This window comes from Microtus oregoni, unplaced genomic scaffold, assembly GCF_018167655.1.
Source record: "Microtus oregoni isolate MIOR12 unplaced genomic scaffold, Mior012 000052F_ref0000163, whole genome shotgun sequence".
Lineage (NCBI taxonomy): Eukaryota > Metazoa > Chordata > Mammalia > Rodentia > Cricetidae > Microtus > Microtus oregoni.
Genome location: NW_024543828.1, coordinates 14,953,008 through 14,972,970, shown reverse-complemented (window position 1 = coordinate 14,972,970; position 19,963 = coordinate 14,953,008). Strand labels below are relative to the sequence as shown.

At 36.9% G+C, this 19,963-nt stretch overlaps 1 protein-coding gene across 1 annotated transcript in view; it reads right to left on the bottom strand.

Annotated features, from left to right (window-relative positions):
* Window positions 1-9,327: 9,327 nt before the first annotated feature.
* LOC121437536 (putative bifunctional UDP-N-acetylglucosamine transferase and deubiquitinase ALG13) overlaps window positions 9,328-19,963 on the bottom strand; it is a 57,130-nt gene continuing 46,494 nt past the window's right edge. The window contains 4 exon segments of the mRNA XM_041637406.1: window positions 9,328-9,717; window positions 12,501-12,726; window positions 14,582-14,622; window positions 19,500-19,682. Coding sequence (XP_041493340.1) covers window positions 9,461-9,717; window positions 12,501-12,726; window positions 14,582-14,622; window positions 19,500-19,682 — 707 coding nt within the window. The 3' untranslated portion in view covers window positions 9,328-9,460.

Genomic DNA, 19,963 nt, shown 5'->3' with positions numbered 1-19,963 from the left:
TGCCCTGGCCCATTTTATTGGTTAGAGGATAGGTGGGAGGAGTAAACAGAACAAAATGCTGGGAGGAAGAGGAAGTGAGCTCAGAGACTCCACAGCTCTCTCGGTAGCAGACGCCTCAGAGAGAGACGCTATGCCCCGCTCCAGGGATGAAGCTCCGACCCAGGATGGACTATGCTAGAATCTCCCTGGTAAGCGCACCTTGGGGTGCTACACACAGATTATTAGAGATGGGTTGATCGGGTGTGAGAATTAGCCTGTAAGTGCTAGAGCTAAAGGGCCAAGCAGTGCTTAAAAGAATACAGTGTCTGTGTAATTATTTTGGGCATAAGCTAGCCGGGCAGGCGGCCGGGGGTGCTGAGAACGCAGCACTGCCGCCCCAATTACTACAGTTGGCGCCCAGACATGTGGACAACTGAACCCACTTAAAAAACCTGAAAAGGCTTAAAAATAAGGGAAAGAGAGTTTAACACAGATTTTTGCTGTTTGTTGGTGGCGTGCTGTAGAGAGATTTCCTGATTCGGCAACAATAGCAGAAAAAATGCTGTGTCATTTTAAAGCGCGACTTCCTGGGGCTGTGCTGCCATTGCGATCTCTGTCTGGCTCCTACAGGAGACAGAGCTTTTGAATAGAGCATTTGGAGTAAAGTGCTACGATTTGTTTGATGACAACTAGACTTGCTGTGTTCTCGGGTCTGCTCTGCTTGTTAGAGGCAAGCATGCGTTTTCTTCTAAGAGAAGCTTCCTGACTCAGCTTTAGCTGCAAAGCCTGCAGCTCATTAAGAGGTCCTGCCACGAAACACTTAAATGGTGTTGACGAAAAGCTGAACACATGCTTTTCGGTTTTCAGCAGCAGCAGGAAAAAACCTGTTGTTTAAAAATGCTGGCTTTCTGGGCCATCCTGCCAGGGCAAACTCTGACTGTTTGAGGCAGGATTGCCGGCTACCTAGAGAGGACTTGAGTGTTGTCTGTTGTAGCTCACTTGCTGGCAGGGACCTTGAAATGCCATACAGTTGTGGCAGTAAACATGGCTACAGCCTGTATATCCGCCATGAGGCTGGAAAGCTAAGGAATGGACTGGATCTAGCTGGCAAAGCCACGCCTTTAGTCCTACTGAGATTGCTTGGTAAATTAAAGACTCATGTGGTCAAAAAAAGAGAGATATACAGTAAAGAGAGATTCAAAGACAAAGAAAATTTTTAAATGGTTTACACTGTGTTAAAAATATATGCAGACTAAAAGTTGAAGTTCTTAAAGTAAAAAACAAAAAAAAGGAAGAGAGTTGTTATGTGTGGTAGCACACGCCTTTAATCCCAGTGCCTAGAAGGCAGAGACAAAGAGATCTCTGTGAGTTCAAGGTGTAGTAGTGTACACCTTTAATCCTGAATGCCTGGGAGGCAGAGACAGGCAGATCTCTGAGAGTTCAAAGACAGCCTGGTCTACAGAGTTACTTCAGGTCAAAGATACAGAGAACCTGTCTCAAAAAGCAAAGAGTTAAAAGTAAAAATAAACAAAATAGAGGTTAAAACAAAGCTGCACAAAGATGGAAAATACACAGAGAATTTTGATACTGTATGCTATTATGCTCTCTTTGAATTGTTTAAATGTTGAGGAAGGAGAAACAGATGCTAAAAGATATTTATTTATAAATACTTCTGAACTAATCCAACATAGATATTATGAATTTGGATCTAAGGATATGATACTTTGGAAAGGAGTTTCTTATTTTGTTTTCACAGAGGATGAGACGCTGTTCATTTCTTCTATTCCGATTTGGTATGATGGACCACGTCCTCCTGAATGGTTCCTGTGCACGCCTTCAGAAAATTGCTTCGCTCAACTGCCAACTGAGATGAAACTAGCACACAGGTTATACCATGAAAGACCTAATTAACGATGCCCCCATTCAGCAGGAAGCAGTTTGGAGAGAAATAACTGCGCCCATATTCCCAAAAAATGTTTATAAGTGTTCTTTTACATTTAAAGGGGGATATGATATAGGTATGAATAATTTGCATTAGTATAGATTTTGCTTTATTGATAGAGATTTACGGTCAATTTTGTTATATGTATAAGTGTTTCTGATTTTGTTTAAGGTATTGTGATTATGTAGTTCATTTAAATACGTACTGTATAATTAAGAAATATACTTTGTTAATGGATAATCATTGATAATAGTAAAGCTTGTAGTCATGTTAGTTAGATTTTCTAGATATATAGAGATATATTTTAGATAGACATTCTTCATGTCTTTATAAGAATAGGACTTTTCATGACAATGAGACACTCTGCTCCTGGCAGCACCAATCTACTTCAAGAGGAAGATGGGCATCGAAGAGGCACCTTATGGAGTTTGATACCCATTTGGGCAAGAAACTTCTCTTGCCTGGACTATTGCATAAACTGGACACAGAGAACCCGCAGAGAGAGGACTACTGAACTTGCCTAAGGTGAGATGATCTTTCGGGGTTCCTGATTCATGAAAGAGTCTGCGAGACATTCTGCAGGACACAACAGATAGTGACTGAATTGACTTTGAATTTTCCTGCTTTATGGAAATGTCTGCTGGATACCATGGGCCTAAAGGCTGAAGATGGATGCCCCAACGGTACAGAGGAACTTTGGGTGACTGTCCAGGCAGCGAGATGTCTCTGTCATTTCTAGAGTTTTAAAAGTTGCTTTTTTCTTGTTTGCTTAGGTAGTATTGTATCTTTCTGGAGTCTTTGATGGAGTTAAGAATAGTTAGTTATAGTTATAGTTTTCCTTAGTTATGATAAAGATTATTGTAACTTTTACTTGATAACTGTTTTGTTATATGTAATTTTGCTATGTTAAAGTTAAAGCTTTTTTTTTTGTTTAAACCGAAAAAGGGGAAATGATGGAGGAAGGTCATTGGCTAATAAAGGCACTGCCCTGGCCCATTTTATTGGTTAGAGGATAGGTGGGAGGAGTAAACAGAACAAAATGCTGGGAGGAAGAGGAAGTGAGCTCAGAGACTCCACAGCTCTCTCGGGAGCAGATGCCTCAGAGAGAGACGCTATGCCCCGCTCCAGGGATGAAGCTCCGACCCAGGATGGACTATGCTAGAATCTCCCTGGTAAGCGCACCTTGGGGTGCTACACACAGATTATTAGAGATGGGTTGATCGGGTGTGAGAATTAGCCTGTAAGTGCTAGAGCTAAAGGGCCAAGCAGTGCTTAAAAGAATACAGTGTCTGTGTAATTATTTTGGGCATAAGCTAGCCGGGCAGGCGGCCGGGGGTGCTGAGAACGCAGCACTGCCGCCCCAATTACTACACCCATCATCTCTGAAGTAAATTGGTGCTGTCAGGAGCAGATGTGTCTCATTGTCATGTAAAGGCTTAAATAAAAAACATTTAAAATGCCATATACTGTAGATCTTTGAAAGGTTTGAAAGCCATCTATCTAAAATCAAACTATGTATGATCTGGAAAGCATACCTAGCATATATCTACAAATTTGATTGTTATAGATGAATTAACTACTGACCTGTATTTCTTTATTATCCTAAATAGTTCATCATGATAGCTTTCAAAAACTAGAATTTTACTTTACATTTTTAAATGAACTACCTAGATAACCTAGATACAAAACCTTAAACAAGAGCAGAAACATATACACAATATGTTGTAACAAAAATAACCTTAAATACTTAACATACAGAAATCCTTTAAACAAGAGCAGAAACATACAATATGTTGTAACAAAATAACCTTAAATATTTATCAACATATGAAAATCTTTTAAAGAGTAGAAATGATATGCAATAACAAAAATTACCTTAAATTTGTATCAATATACAAAAGTCCTTTAAACAAGAGGAAAAACATATATAGTGTAACAAATTTCAGCAGTGTAACAAAATTGACTGAATTTATACTTATATACCAAAACCCATGCCAATGCAAAATATTTGAGATAGTTATTTTATCCTATATTTCTACAGCAGCCTAAATATAACAAACATCCATGTCCCACAAAATAACCAAAGACTACTTCCTATGGAATGTGGGCAAAGTACTTTTAGGATCCCCAAAAGAAAATTTGAAATAATGGCCAAGTTGGAAAGACCAGTTATAACCTTTGTTGATAGCTATCATCTGTCAAGTTTCAAGAGCTCTCCCCCAATCAAACCAGATCCATATCAACCTGCAATGAATCCACAGCTTCTTGTTGAAAAACTTCAAAATCAACACAATAACATACAGGATCCAGACTCCCCATGTTTCCCATCTTTACATGGCTTTTTTCATTTACACTACTTGTACTGTCTCTTTAAAGACTTTACTTTTTTATTATTTTTTAATCTATTTCTTCCTATGACTGCCTATACCCATTTTCTCTAGCCTAAGCACATTGTCAAACACACTGGAACCAGTTTAGAAGTTTTGTTTTGTCCTCCCCCCTCCCCCGCCCCAATCTGGACCTCTTTTGCTGTTTATCTTTAGCTATTTTTGACTGCACAAGCAAACTTTAGATTGCTAAGCTATACCTGGATCCTCTGCGTGCTCTAGCAACTGGCTCTGCCCACTCTCAGATCAGGTCATGAGAGACAAGCCCAAAGCTTGTCTGAGGTTCCTGAGAATTTCTTTAAACCTTGCTAGCTATGGAAGCCAGAACTTGAATTGTCACAAGCCTTTTTTTTTTTAAACTTGTTTCTAGTTTAGTGCTGCTAGCTGAACATTAGCACCTCTTAAAGTTCTTTTTATTTTTTTTCAGCTTTCACAGGCTCTAGATATATTTTTGAGCCCCACAATGGAATGCAAAAATTACTGTGTGATATTTTACTCTTTTGGCTTTTTGAGGAGCCCACCACTCAACTCCCAAATAAATCATACAAAGAGGCTTATTTCTTAATTATGAATACCCAGCCATACTTTGGCTTGTTTCTAGCCAGCTTTTCTTATTTCAAATTATCTTCACTACCTATTCCTTCTGGGCTTTTATCTTCCTTACTTCTGTATATCTTATTTTCCTTCTTACTCTGTGCCTGGCTCAGTGGCTGGCCCCTAGTTTTCTTATTGCTCTTCTCTTTCTTTCTCCTTTTATACTCTGCCAGCCAGCCCCACCTATCCTTGCTGCTGCCTAGCTATTGGCCATTCATCTCTTAATTAGGACCATCAGGTGTTTCAAACAGACCAAAAAAAAAAAAAAAGCTTCAGTTAATCAAATGCCGCATAACCAAGTCTCACACCTGAAAATATTCCCCAACAGGAATACATAAGCAACATAAGCAATGTGGTTTAAAGTAACAAATGTTGTATACTTGATTTAATAACAAGTTCAACTCATTACACAATGGTTTAAATTTTTAAGGACAATTATCAAATTATGCTGCATCGACTGGTAATGAATGTTCTTAAGACAAGGCAACATGTTGTGTAATGTTTCATACTCCTTTGGCTTTTTGGGGACACACCACCCAGCTCCCAAATAAATCACATACGGAGGCTTGCTATTAGTTATGAGTACCCAGCCTTAGCTTGGCTTGTTTCTTGCCAGCTTGTCTTAAATTATCCCCAACTACCTTTTGCCTCTGGCCTTTTAGCTCTATTTCTATATCCTTTCTTTATTTCTTTCTCTGTGGCTTGCTGTGTAGCTGGGTGGCTGGCCTGATGTTTTCCTCCCCTTGTTCTTTCCCTCATTCTCTCACCTCCCAAATTTCTCCTTCTATTGATACTCTCTACCTGCTAGCCCCTCCCCACCCCTGCTCCTGCCTCGCTATTGGCCATTCAGTTCTTTATTAGGACCATCAGGTGTTTGAAACATAGTAACATAGCTTCAAAGTTAAACAAATGTAGTGTAAACAAAAGTCACACACGTGAAAATATTCCCCAACTACAACTTAAAGTTTGCAATAATAAAAGCATACAACAGAAAACTTATGGCAGAAGTGATCATTTCATAACCACATAAATCCCTGACCCTATTTTCAAAATGTGTCAATACATTCTAAAACACTCTTTAGAAGCTTAGTGAAACATGAATTGACTTGCTGTATTAGTTTAGAAGTGTTGGGACACTCAAAACATCAGAGAATGGTTACTTTATGCTACATGAACCAGTGTTCCATCATTTGACTTGTTTCAGGGTCTTCCTTGGGCCATCCACACTGGACTACAACTATGTGAGTGAGTCCTGCCTATAAGCCACTGATTCTTTTCCAAGCACTTGACTGCTGAAATTGCAGGTGTATACAACCTTGCTTAAGTTGTCATCCGATTTCCTTTATTGAAGGTTTCAGATGCCACTGTAGTTTTACCAAGAGCAAGCAAGAACAAAAACTCTAACAAGAACTTAATTTTTTTGTTTTCGGGTTTTTTTATTTTTTAATTTATTTATTAAAAATTTCCACCTTTTCCCATTTTCCTCCCCCTCCCCTACCCTCACTCCCCCTCCCTTTCCTGTCCAAAAGCAGTCAGGGTTCCCTGCCCTGTGGAAGTTCAAGGTCCTCCCCACTCCATCCAGGTCTAGGAAGGTGAGCATCCAAACAGACTAGGTTCCCACAAAGCCCGTCCATGCAGTAGAATCAAAACCCAGTGCAATTATCATTGGCTTCTCAGTCAGCCCTCATTGTCAGCCACATTCAGAGTCCAGTCCAATCACAGGCTCGTTCAGTCCCAGTCCAGCGTTTTACGTCAATAGTCTTTTATTCCCTAGCCAGCAGACTACACAGGAAACTTGCCCAGATCATATAGCCATATTTTTTTGCTTTTTATGCACAAAAAACATGTACTTAAGTCAACAAACTTCAATTAGCAAGAACAATAAACAGCTAAAGAGGCCAAAAAAGGAAAACTGGTAAACGTAGGGACTTCACCAGAACTATGTAAGGTGGATTAGGTCTTTGTTCTCATTTTGGCAGGTGTTGGGATCCATGTGCTGGGCTCTTAGGTCATAATGGTGCCTTGATGTCTCCAACATGGCATCAGTTGTGCTAATTAATGTTTGGGTGCCTGTTATATATTAAATATCTGAGAATACAAAAGTGAGAGAAATCTCTCACCCAATCACACAAGGATGCAAGGACCAGTCTGAACCAGGCAAGTGTTTCTAAAATACAATTCCACAGAAAAGGATACCAGCATAGACAAAAGGCAAAAAGGGGGCTGGTGTAATGATTTGGCATGAGATAGTAGTTCTTAAAATCCTAATTGCGAGAAATATTGGCCCATTTTCCCAAAGGCTGCTACTCCAGAATGGCAAGCTTTACATTCTTCTAGCATAATCCTCTTCCCACATTCTATTGGTTAAGAAAATAAAGCTTTATCTAATGAATATCTTGGGGCTTGAGATTAACCCCTTTTCTGATTGGAGGCTTGGACTCAATTTGCCTGCAATTTGCCAACTTTCAGAGTTCCAAGACAAGCGGGTGCAAGTTTCCAGCAAGGAGAGAAGAGCCTAATGTCTCCTGCTTATCTGTGACTCTATAGTGAGCTCTAAGCACACCCCATAATGAAAATCGGCCACAATGATTTATTTCTTGCAGAACCTAAACCCAAAATCCCAACTAGTACTGTGTCCATTATGAAATACAACTCTAATATACTGATTCATTCGGAACTCATTAGTTCAATCATCCTGAGAACAGCAGACTGAAGGCTGTTAGGTATCTTTCTTTGTAATGGATTCCATTCTAGCACAGTTTAAGCACCTCATGCCTTAATGTCCCAAATATTTTGCTGTTCTGTTTGGTTTGGCTTGGGTCTGGTACATAGCTCAAGAGTGAAAGCTCGATTTATTCAGAAGCAAAATTAACCTTTAAAACAAGGTGTTATTTAGAGTCAAGGCATGGACTCAGTGAATAAAAGCACTTGTTGCCAAATTTGATTCCATGAGTTCAATCCCTAGAACTCACAGATTAGAAAAAAGAACGGATTCCCACAAGTTATCCTCTAACCTACACATGTGGATAGATAACAACACTCACCCAACACACATACACACACAACCCTTAAAGAAAACTTCAAAATTAAAAGATACTATTTATAAACACATTCTGTAGTAATCAAAGAATATTTTTGTTGCCATGTGTCTGGTAAACAAAGTATTTAGAACAAATTAAGCTCCAAAGGGCTGGTCAATAGGAAACTTGCTTGGATACACAAAAGGGCAGAGATTAAAAGGGATGATGGAGTGAGTATCACAGACAAGCATGCTTTGAGAGAATACATACCTGAAAACACAAAATGCCAAGACATAACAAATGCTGACTTACAGAAATTAAAACAAGAAACCAGAGTTTCTTAAGGAGGCGAACAGAAATATGATAACTCATATTCATGCTCTAGTATGTCTATCATCCCTTTCTTAGACCATATGCTTAAAATCTGTGTTAAAATATCTTTAATAAACCTTGACTGTGCCTTAAAAATATTAGTAGTGCTGAGGAAGAAAAGATAGATAAAAGAATGTATGTGCTGCCAAAGCAAAAAGCAGACTATTGGGGGTGGGAATGTATAAGGGGCCAGGGAGACAAGAGAGGACAGCAGAGAAGATGGGAATAGGAGGTCCAACAAAAACAAATTATGTTTTTAAATGCCATAAGGAAACTTAATACTTTCTTGGCTAACTAACTAATTTCAATTGGAAAAATAACCTGAATAGAACATTATCAGCAGAAAAGAAAGATATGCTAGTATTTACTGATATGGGGCTGAAATTAAATAATATTTTAAGTGGTCTTACAACTATTCCTCACCAATTCAAGCTATAAATTCATTCTTTGTAACCACAATGTCTGCAGAAACATGTTGAAACAATCAAACATCTGGTATCCTCTTTGTTGCAAAAAGAAAACTCCACTCATTTTGGCAATTTTAAATGCTAGTTTTTATTTACTGGAAATTGTGCAAAGGACACTATAATACTGTGCAGTAGGACAGTTATATAAATCCAGTATAAAGAATACCATATGTGGCAAATGTAAAGCAGAACACCATGTGCTTTCAAAACTTATTAATATCAGACTACAATTTGGTTCTGACAATTCTTAAAGAAATCTCATTTAATACAAACAAATGCTTAGGACCATAGGTTCTTGTTTTTTTTCTGTTTCTTAAATTTCTCGAAAAGTGGAAATCATTATCAATTTCAAATAGTTGATTAAGGTGCACCATACCTTAAGAAAACAAGTTGTATGTTTTCTTTCTCTTAGCAATTGGCACCATCAGTTAATATAATGTTCACAAGCTGGCTAACAGAAAACTGCCTACAATGAAATTGCTCATTATAGGCACTAGAAGTACATTCATTTCAATTTTCTTATTCATAACAAATAGATATTCCCTTTTTTTAAAGAAATATTTTACTTCAAAAGTAAAATAATTTTAAAGAGATACAATAGTCAACGTTTTTACCACCTACACCACTTAAGAACTAATAAGACATTTATCAACCATAAAAGTAAAAATGGCAGCAAAGAATATTTTATATTGCCAAATTTTAATTCTGAGGTGTATAATGAGGTGTGTTAGGTAGAAGCATATAGTTAACTGGTCCAGAATTTATAGCACCATGCATTTGGGCAGAACCACCATATGCTGGACCAACTGGATGCCACATGGCAACACTGGGATAATCTGATGCCACAGGAATGCAAGGATCAAAACCTGGCAAAGTTGACCCATAGGGATCTGCCATTACTGGATAATAGACTGCTCCATGAGGGACAGGTACGGCATCAGCAACGGGAAAAGTATCTGAAATGAGAAAGGTTTTATTACACACACATACTCTATCGTAAAAACTCACGAAATATAAATGAATATTCATACAAGAAAAATTAAATATATTATTAATTATAAGAAAGAACACAAGACCTGTCAGCAAGGCTGCTCAACGGGTGGAGATGCTTGCTGAAAAGTCTGACGGTCTAGTGAGCAACATGAGAGGAAGCTGACTCCTTTCTTGGGCTGTCCCCTGAGCGCTGCATGTGAATCACGGCAAGCACATATACACAAAGGCAGACATACATTCATACTCACACAAATTAAATAAATAAGTGTAATTCAAATATTTTTTAAAGATCACAGAGGCCAGAGAGATGGCTCAGTGCTTAAGAGCATTTGTTGCTCTTCCAAAGGGCTTGGGGTCCAATACCCAACACCCACCATGGTAGCTTATAACCACCTGTAACTCCGGTTCTAGAAAGACAATCCACAACACCCTCTTTTGAACTCTTCAGAAAAAAATGCCCCTACATGAAAAGATCACAGCAACTACAAAGAGGAATGCTTTATTCTTGGTTTTGGTTTTTGTTGTTCTTTTGAGACAAGGTCTCTACGCAGTCTGCTTGTCCTGAACTTGCTACATAGAACAGGCTAGCCAACAACTCAGCGATCCACCTGCCTCTGCCTCCTGAGTTCTGGAATTAAAGGAGAGTACCACACCTGGCAGGATCATTTTAGATATGAATAATAGTTTCTACAAGGTGTTTGAAATCTTCCAAATTAAAAAGCTGTATGTACATGAGCTTATACATACAAATAAATCAGGATGGGTAACATTATCTGTTCAGAACTGGGGAATTCAGTACTTATTTAAGTTACAAAGATCTTGAAAACATAGAAACAAATCTTTAGAAGAAACTAGATTCACAAATAGCTCCTACTGGCTTACTAAGAGTTTTAGATTACTAGAAAGCTGTTAAACTCATAATAACAGGTTCAAGTTTGCAAAACCTCTAATTTTTATTTCAAACAGAATTTTCTTTTGCTGTAAATTCAGCAAGCTGTTTTTTCCCCCTAAAATGACAGGCCCATATTTTCATTTGAGAAAATGTTGGTCAGGCCAACCATGTTTGTCTATCATTCTCTCAAGGTAAAAAAAAAATGTTACATGTTAACAGCCCACAGTACTTTTCCTAACTTGTCACTTGTGGTGACACATATAGGAAGGATTTGCCAAAATAGAAGGAAGCAGGAGGATCATGAGTGTGAGACCACATTTAAAGTCCTAGGTACCAAATGGTGATGGCACATGCCTTATTTAATCACTGAATCACTGAACTCAAGGGGCATAGGAAAGCGGATCTTGGTGAGTTCAAACCAAGCTTGGTATAGAGTGATTTCCAGGACAGCTAGAGCTACATAGTGAAAGCCTGTGTCAAAAACCAAAATAAAAGTCCTAGGCTACACATTTTTTTTAAAGATTTTATTTATTTATTATGTATACAACATTCTGCCTGCATGAAGAGGGCGCCAGATCTCATTACAGATGGTTGTGAGCCACCATGTGGTTGCTGGGAATTGAACTCAGGACCTTCGGAAGAGCAGCCAGTACTCTTAACCACTGAGCCATTTCTCCAGCCCTAGGCTACACATTTTAAAAGAGAGTGATGGCTTAACAGTAAAGATCACTAGCTGCTCTACTTGCTCCTCTAGAGGTCATGAGTTTTATCCCCTGCAAGCACATATTGGCTTACAACTTTCTATGAAATCCAATGCCATCTTCTTGTGTACAGGTCGGCATACATGCAGACAAAACAATCATCTACAGGAAATACATAAATCTTAAAAAATAAAATCAAACTTCATTCAATTTATAGAAGTGTTTCATGACTAGTTTCTATATTTATCATGAAGAAAAACTAAATACTATTAGCAAGAAAGAATGAAGCTGATTTTTATAAATGAACCTTTCTGAAGAAAGAAACAAAAAAATCCACATTTTAAACAAACTATAGTAGTAATAAACATACTGATTTATTAGCACAGCTTGTTGCCAGTGCCATGATATGGTACCAGAAGTTTTATTCATCATTGACTTTAGTACCATGAATGTAAATGTTACAAGTCAATATGGACGTTTGAATGAGAATGGCCCTTATAGGGTTGGCTATACATTTGAGTTGGTAGAACTATTAAGGAGGGATTAGGAGGTGTGACCTCCTTGGAGTTACCTCCTCCCGCCGTCCCTCTCTCTCTCTCAGACACAGACACAGACAGACAGGCACACACACACACACACAAACACAGAGCCTCACGATGGTGAATCAGATGTAAGCGCTTAGCTGCTACTGCTTCAGTACCATGCATGAATGACTGTCATCATGTTCCCCACACCATGATGATCACACACTAATGCTCTGGAACTGTAAGCAAGCTCCCAATAAATTCTTTTTTTAAGTTGCCTTGGTCATGGTATCTCTTCAAACAACAGAAAAGTAACTAAGATAGTCAAAGAATGAGATGGGGCTACAACTCTGGTGGAACTCCTGCCTGGAATGCATGAAGCCCTGTGTTCAATCTGCAGTACCACAAAGAGAAAGAACACATAAAATCTTAGTATCATTTGTAAAGACTACTGGCTTCATGCATGGATTCTTTCAAAGAGCCTCAAGGATCACAAGGCATCTAAAAATTATATTTTCAGAACTGATAGTCTAAAATCATATGGATTTAATGAAATATCTGAAGATGAACTAATTATACACAATAAAATCCAACTGACTTTCTTGCTAGCAATCTCATTATATACTCACCATTTGTTGATACCCCCGCCTGTGTGTCATCTGCCCTCTCTACATCACTGTACAAATGAGAAACACTTTGGTCTACAAGAGGTTGCTCAGTATACTCCGGATAACTCTCTACATGAAGCTGCTGCTGCTGCTGCTGCTGCTGCTGCTGCTGCTGCTGCTGCTGTTGCTGCTGCTGCTGCACATGTGGCACATACACCATGGAGTGCCAGTAATTATGATGATAGCACTGGAGAAGGAAAAGGTACAACTGAAAACTTGAAAGCCCTTATTGTTCTCAATTCTTAAAGTAGGAAAATTCCTAGCTTAAAGAAATCAGGTCTCAATTCTCAGGTATTGTAACATCGGATATGGATCTTTTACACCACCTATAGCTCACATTTATACCAACTATGGCTATTATTTACACCAGCTATATAGCTCATTTATACCCAACTATAGCTATTATTTACACCACCTGTAGCTCATATTTATACCACCTATAGTTCATATTTACACCTAGGGTTAAATTTAGGTAATCATATCATGGAAACCAAACATATAAACAGACTTATACACAAAGATATCACTTGTAACCTTATTTTTAAAGTAAAAACTACTGAAAAACTTAAGTATTCAATGGAGTTGAGATAATTATCTATCCATGGCAGAATACTACACAGGCAAAAAGTCATGCTATTAAATATATAAAGACAAAAAACCAGGCTGGAGAGATAGCTCAGCAGTTGAAATCACTGACTACTCTTCCATAGGTCCTTAGTTTAATAGCCAGCAACAAGACGGTGGCCCACAATCATCTATAATGGGATTCAATGCCCTCCTCTGGTGTGCAGACATAACATACAGAGCACTCATATACATGAAATACATAAATAAATTGTTTTAAAAAGACAAAAAGGTACTCAAATTAAGAAAAAAGATTAGAAAATTACATAATGATGCAGATTTTTAATAAAAATTCAAAATCTTTAAGATTGAGCAAAATTTCTAATTCTCCTTTTCTTAGCACCTTACAAGTTTCCAAATATACTGTAATGAACACTAAAACACTATCACTTTTAATATAAGAAAGTGAAAAAATGTATTATGTTATCTATCATTCATCTCCTAAAAAGGAATATACTACAACCACCTGGCTTGGTTGATGGTTTTGTTTGTTGTTGTAGTTTGTTTTTTGAGAAGAGTTTCTATATGTTATTCAATCTACCTTTGCCCTCCTGAGCTGAAGTGATCCTTCCACCTCAGCTTCTTGAGGCACATATCATAATGCCTGGCTAGGAGAATTATTCTTAAATACCTCAGTCTTGTGAATTATATATAAAAGTTTCCATATGTGTGTAATAACTAAAGGGACAAGTAATTATCAAGTCTTAAACTACATTTGAAAAGATAGTATCAAAGAACAAATACATACCCTACTATTCTTAATTTAGCTGTATGTTAAAGGAGGAAGGTTTTCTCAGGGAAATTATAGCAATGGGCTAAGAATTAACTGAAACATCTTGAAGAGACTATTAGTTTAATGTCATTTGCTAAATATTCATCTGCATAATTATCAGGAAATGCTACCTGGTTATAGGTTACATTAGTTAGAAGTGAAGTGTATTTAAAGTGTATTTAAAGTGTATTTAAAGGAGAAAAATGATCCCTGGCTCCACAAGTACACCTCTCACACTCAGGGAGGTGTTTGGCAAGATCTAAAGTTAGTGCTTTAAAAGGTTATTTAAATGTCTTTGAACTAAGTCTGATTTTCACACAGAATATAGAAATAACCATAAAATATTAAGTAAACAATGAATCACTCATTCATTCTGGGCATATATCACTGAAGGGCTGGCATATAATGCTAAATATGAAGCATAACCTAATACATATGAAGTTGTGTTGCTTAGAACCTAGTCTTCATTCTCTTCAACTGAACACTATTTCATATTAAGACAAACTGAGACATGCTAAAGAAAACTGACCAACATCATCTTCAGAGATTTCCTGAAAGGAATAAGACCTTTTTAGACATTCAGAGTATGGCTTGTAAAGTTCAAAAGTCTGATTTCTCAAAAAAGATTATTTGATGTTATTCCTACCTGCAATCCAAGATTAAAATAGTACTGCAAAACTTTTGTATCTAAAACAAAATAAATCTTTTATTAGATTGACACAAACAATTTAAATTATCACTTAAAAGCATTTCCCTGCACATTACTAAAGTAGATTATAGACATAGACATCTCACGCACTACCACCACTCTCAATTCTGTTTTAAAGGACTACTTTTTCACTTGACATAGCTATGATCATTTTGTGACACAAGATTTAATCACTCAACACAAATTTCATTTCTGTTCTTAGTATTAGACTGATGCTACTAAAATGCCATTCTGTTACTAAGAAAATAGCTAAAAAAGGCATTTTCTTGCTTGTCTTGAAATGAAAATTTTTACTACAACTACACCTCAGTTGCTAGCACTACTACACAGCACAAACTGCTGCTCTACTAATGCTGAGGAGTGAGGCCCACTGAAGAAATTTGGCATACTCACCTTGTTTTGGTTTATCATAACACACTACCACCAGAACTCCAAAGAGGGGACAGTAACCAAGGCAGGTGAAAATGAAGTAAAGCCTAAAAATGATAAAACTTCTCCAAGAATATAACTCGAATAGTTCATAAATTAACCAAAACCAGATGCACAGCAGAAGGAAAGTTTGCAACATTCTTGGGGTTTTTTTTGTATTATTTTAATGTGTGGAATGGACCCCAAGGCCTTGGAAATACTAAATAGAAATTCTACCACTGAGCAACATCTTCATCACTATTCTGAGTATTTTATTTTTTTTTAAATTTATTTATTATGTATATAATATTCTGTCTGTGTGTATGTCTGCAGGCCAGAAGAGGGCACCAGACCCCATTACAGATGGTTGTGAGTATTTTAATAGTATCTGTAAGTGTATTTAACTTGACTGACCTAAGTCCATTATAAATATAGCCCAAATTCTACTAACAAGATGAATTTGTGGAAAATGTCTCTTTCATAAGCCATAGCCTTCCTATGGAAATGCATTCATTTATTGTTATTTTGAAAGAATCAGTTTAGATTCTGACTAATATATAGGGCCAAATGCTCAAGTTAAAGACTATGAGAAAAATAGGAAGTAAATTCTCCAGCACAACATAAACATGAACACAAAAACCATACCAATGTTTATGGCAGTATCATTAATAGTCAAAAGCAAAAACAACCCAAATCCCCATCAACTAATAGATAACAAAAGTGGCACAACCATACAATGAGTGTTATTCAACTATACATAGTGTGAAGTACTGGTACCTATATACAAGAAGGACGAACCTCACAAACATGCTATTATTCACAAAGGAACTAGCCTAAATACCTATATAACTGAATAGATAAAGAAAAGGTGGTATATATACACAAGTCTAATTCAGCCATAAACAATAAGGTCATTGTATCTATTGAAAACTAGATGGCACTACAGATAGTATGTGAAATAAGCCAGACTCAGAAAATGTTTGCTCTCATATGGAAAATCTAGTTTGAAAGGTTATCTTTTAGAACCTTATTTTTTTGTATTGGGGAGGGGATTTCAAGACAACATTTTCTGTGTAGCCCTGGTTCTCCTGCAACTCTCCCTTGTAGACCAGACTGGCCTCAAAAGCAAGAGATCTACCTGATTCTGCCTCCCTGGAATTAAAAGTGTGTGCCGTGCCACCACACCTAGCCTAGAACTCCTTATCTTTATTCATGCCAAGGTTAACACCCTACTGCCAAGTGTATTTGATGCACTAAAAGAATAAAATTAGAAAATGAAATATCAAAGTACTAGAGAATGACAGGAAGGCTCTAAAATGAGGGTGAGAGGAAAACAATAAAGACTAATGGGTTGGGAATAATAAATCACCACATATTGTCATGTGAATCTAGACTTAACTACATATAAATTTATAAAAAGACATGAAAGCATAAGGGAACTATCTAGAAAAAAAGAACCAGTGGAGGCACCAAGTATGGGGGCTGATAGTGGGAATGTGAATATGGTCAAAATATAATATACAGTACAAAAATGTCACAATGTAATTCATTATATTATGGTATGGTGATACAAAACCTCATAGTTCCAGCCTTACAAAATCCCAACACAGAAAGGAGAAAATAGATACATAATTCCACCACTAGTTTAAGGGATAATAGTGCTAATAGCTTCTAGCCAGTTTTCTTTAGTGGTGTGAACCCTGGTAGGTTACCACACTATAGAGCAGGCTCCAATCATAAATAGCAGCTTGGGTAACACAAACTGGATTCTATGAGCAAAGAAGAAAAAAGAAATCTCAAGATTGTGTGGAAAAGGATGGAAGGTTGAGAGGTGCTAAGGAAAGAACTTGAGGGGCACGAATATGTTCAAAAGACATTTTATGAAATTCTCAAAGAATTTATAAAAAATATGTTTTAAAAAAGTACTGGAATATTCAATTAAATACTAATCATAGAAGAAAAACCAAGTGAATCACTAAAGAACATAGATGAACTCAAACACTTATGCACAGTTTAAGAAGCACCGTGCAAGTTACACACTGTACTGATTACATTTATATGTAAAACTAATCTATGATAGAAAACAAAATAGCTGAGCAATGATGATATCTAGGAAAAAATGAAAATGACCAAGGGAAAGACAGGGAAGTAACATAAGTAAATTGTGGGACAGTACAAGGAAGGTAAGTATCTGCCATGCAGGCATAAAGGCATAAATCCAAACCCCAGAACTCGTGTACAAAATGCTAAGCATGATGATGCACAGTTGTCACCTCAGAACTGGAAAAACTGGGGCAGGAACTGGTTTGGCTGGCTGGATAGTCTAACCTACTTGCTAAAGTTCTTGGGTGATCATATACAATCTAAAGAGAAACAAAAGGAATGTCTTGAGGAACCACAGAGGCTGTTCTCTGGCATGCACATACACGAATGTGCACATTCAGGAAAAAAACTTATTTAACCAAAAAAATTAATAAAAAAACCAAAGTGTTGAGACAATGACAATATTTTACAACTCAGTTGGTAATGAGCTACATAGATAACTTATGATTTTGTGTTGTAATGAATACATGAGTACAAATATTAAATTACAGAATCTTTCAAGACATGAATACATTGTACAATAATTGTACAATGATAAAATATGTTGAATTAAACATTCTATTTTGTTTTGTTTTTCAAAAGAGGGTTTCTGCTTTGTTTTGGAGGCTGTGTGAAACTCGCTCTGTAAACCAGACTGGCCTCAAAGTCACAGAGATCCACATCCACCTGCCTCTGCCTCCTGAGTGCTGGGACTAAAGGGGTGCTGAGTGCTAGGATTAAAAATGTGTGCCACACCCCCACCCCCCAAGTAAATAAACATAGTCTTCATTACAAATATTTACCATTCCCTTGTGATAAGAACATTTAAAATCTTTTCTTACTTATTTTGAAATATAAAATATATACATCCTACTGTGCAAATACAGCACCAAAACATAGTCCTCATTCATATATATGTAATTCTGTACCTAATAACCAATCTTTCTTAATTTACCCTCATATATTCTTCTCAACATCTAGGGATTAATATCCTATTTTGTATTTCTATGAGATAAAAGCATGTTTTCACGCTTCTCAAATAAGTTGAGACATGTAATATTTGTCATTTTTTACCTGACTTATTTTACCAAATACTGTATATGCCTTCTAGATTAATACACAAATGAGAGGATTTTGTCTGTTATATATACATGAGAAATATTCCCTTGTGTATATATACTCATTTTCATTATCCTTTATGGTTTGGGAGGTCTACTGATAAATACAATTTACCTTTAAAGCTATCAAAAAACAAGATGGGTTAATTTCCAGTCACATGGACAAAAGGAACAATGAGCAAATACGTGATAAAACAATACAAACATCAACAACATAATCTCACTAGCAATTATACTATCAATTAAAAAAAATCAACAATGTTTATCTGGCTATCTTCACAATAATATGCTAAAAAAATAGAAAATCAACATTATGTGATGATGGAATACTACTTGGGTGCCAATGGTGGATAGAATAAAGGAGTCAGGATTTAGATATTGGGTTAAATTAGGTAGAAACAACAATAATACTTACAAAATATGAAACCAAGAAGAGGAATAAATGTTTTGTGTTGACTGGTGAAAGACAAGAGGAAAAAGATGAGGAATTTCATTAGAGATCATTTAAGTCTGAAAGTCAAAAAGCTAAGTGAAAATGTCTAGTAGTAAGAACCAAAATTTCTGAGCAAAGGCTACCTAGATTTAGAATAGACTACAAAGACATACTGTATGGAAAAAGAACAGAACAGAATTGGAGAAAATCTTGTTAACTAGTTCAGGGAATGGAAAGATCTTGGGGGGAAAAGCAGCAGCTAGAAAAAAAATCAGGAAAATGTTGTAAGCAAGAAAATATAAGTAAGCTGCTAACAACTTTCAACTACAATTCTCTTTGAGTAATACTACCAAACTCAGGACAACAAAGAACCTCCGTTGTTTAAGGAAGCAGAAATATGTGGTTGATATTCAAAGCAGATCAGATGAATAGAAGTTTTCTCCACATCCTCAAAATTCAGTTGGTATACCAAGTATCAAAAAGCTAACAATTTCATACACTTGGGGAAAGACTTTAAGAAATAGAAGAAAGCTTTTAAGACTAAATCCCAATTTAAAATAAAATACTTGAGAAAAAAACAAGGTATCTGTTTGTCAGGAAAGACATCGAGTTACAAGAGGGGTGCAGAGGAATAGTCAAGATTCAATTCAGCTATCTACAAGATTCTCACAGTTGCTCCTTGTTCATCACTTAGAATTATATGCTCAAAATCACTCCCATTTAGTTCTGTACCCATCAATTAACCAGAAAATATTCTAGATTCAAAAACCACCTCAAACCTAAATATCCTGCACCAAATCTCAAAATACACTACCTTGTGGCAGATCACTTCCACTTGGATCACAGGAAAAAGGTGGCGGTGGTGGCGGTGGTGGTGGTGGTGGTGGAGGTAAGCCTGAAGCATCTCCTGCTTCAAAAGAAGTTAGAGAAGGAAGTGGAGGAGGAGGTGGTGGTAGTGGTATTGCCATTGCTTTTGCTGCTGAGGGCTGAAGATAGGCTGCAGTAGAAGAAATGGGAGAATTATTAGGGACAGGATGGCAATAACAAAGAAACAAAACATGAAATAGTTAGTAATGCACAACTGTTGCTTCTTATAAAGCAATAGCTGACTTGCTTTTTTACCCCCAACCTGTATAATAACAGAACTCTGAATTCTCATGGGTTGACTTAAAAAACATACACTTGGATATCACCGAATGCAAATTTAAAGATGTTTCCAGCAACCTGTCACAAAAATTACACACAGAGGTTTTAGCAAACCTTACAAATTCTCCTGAC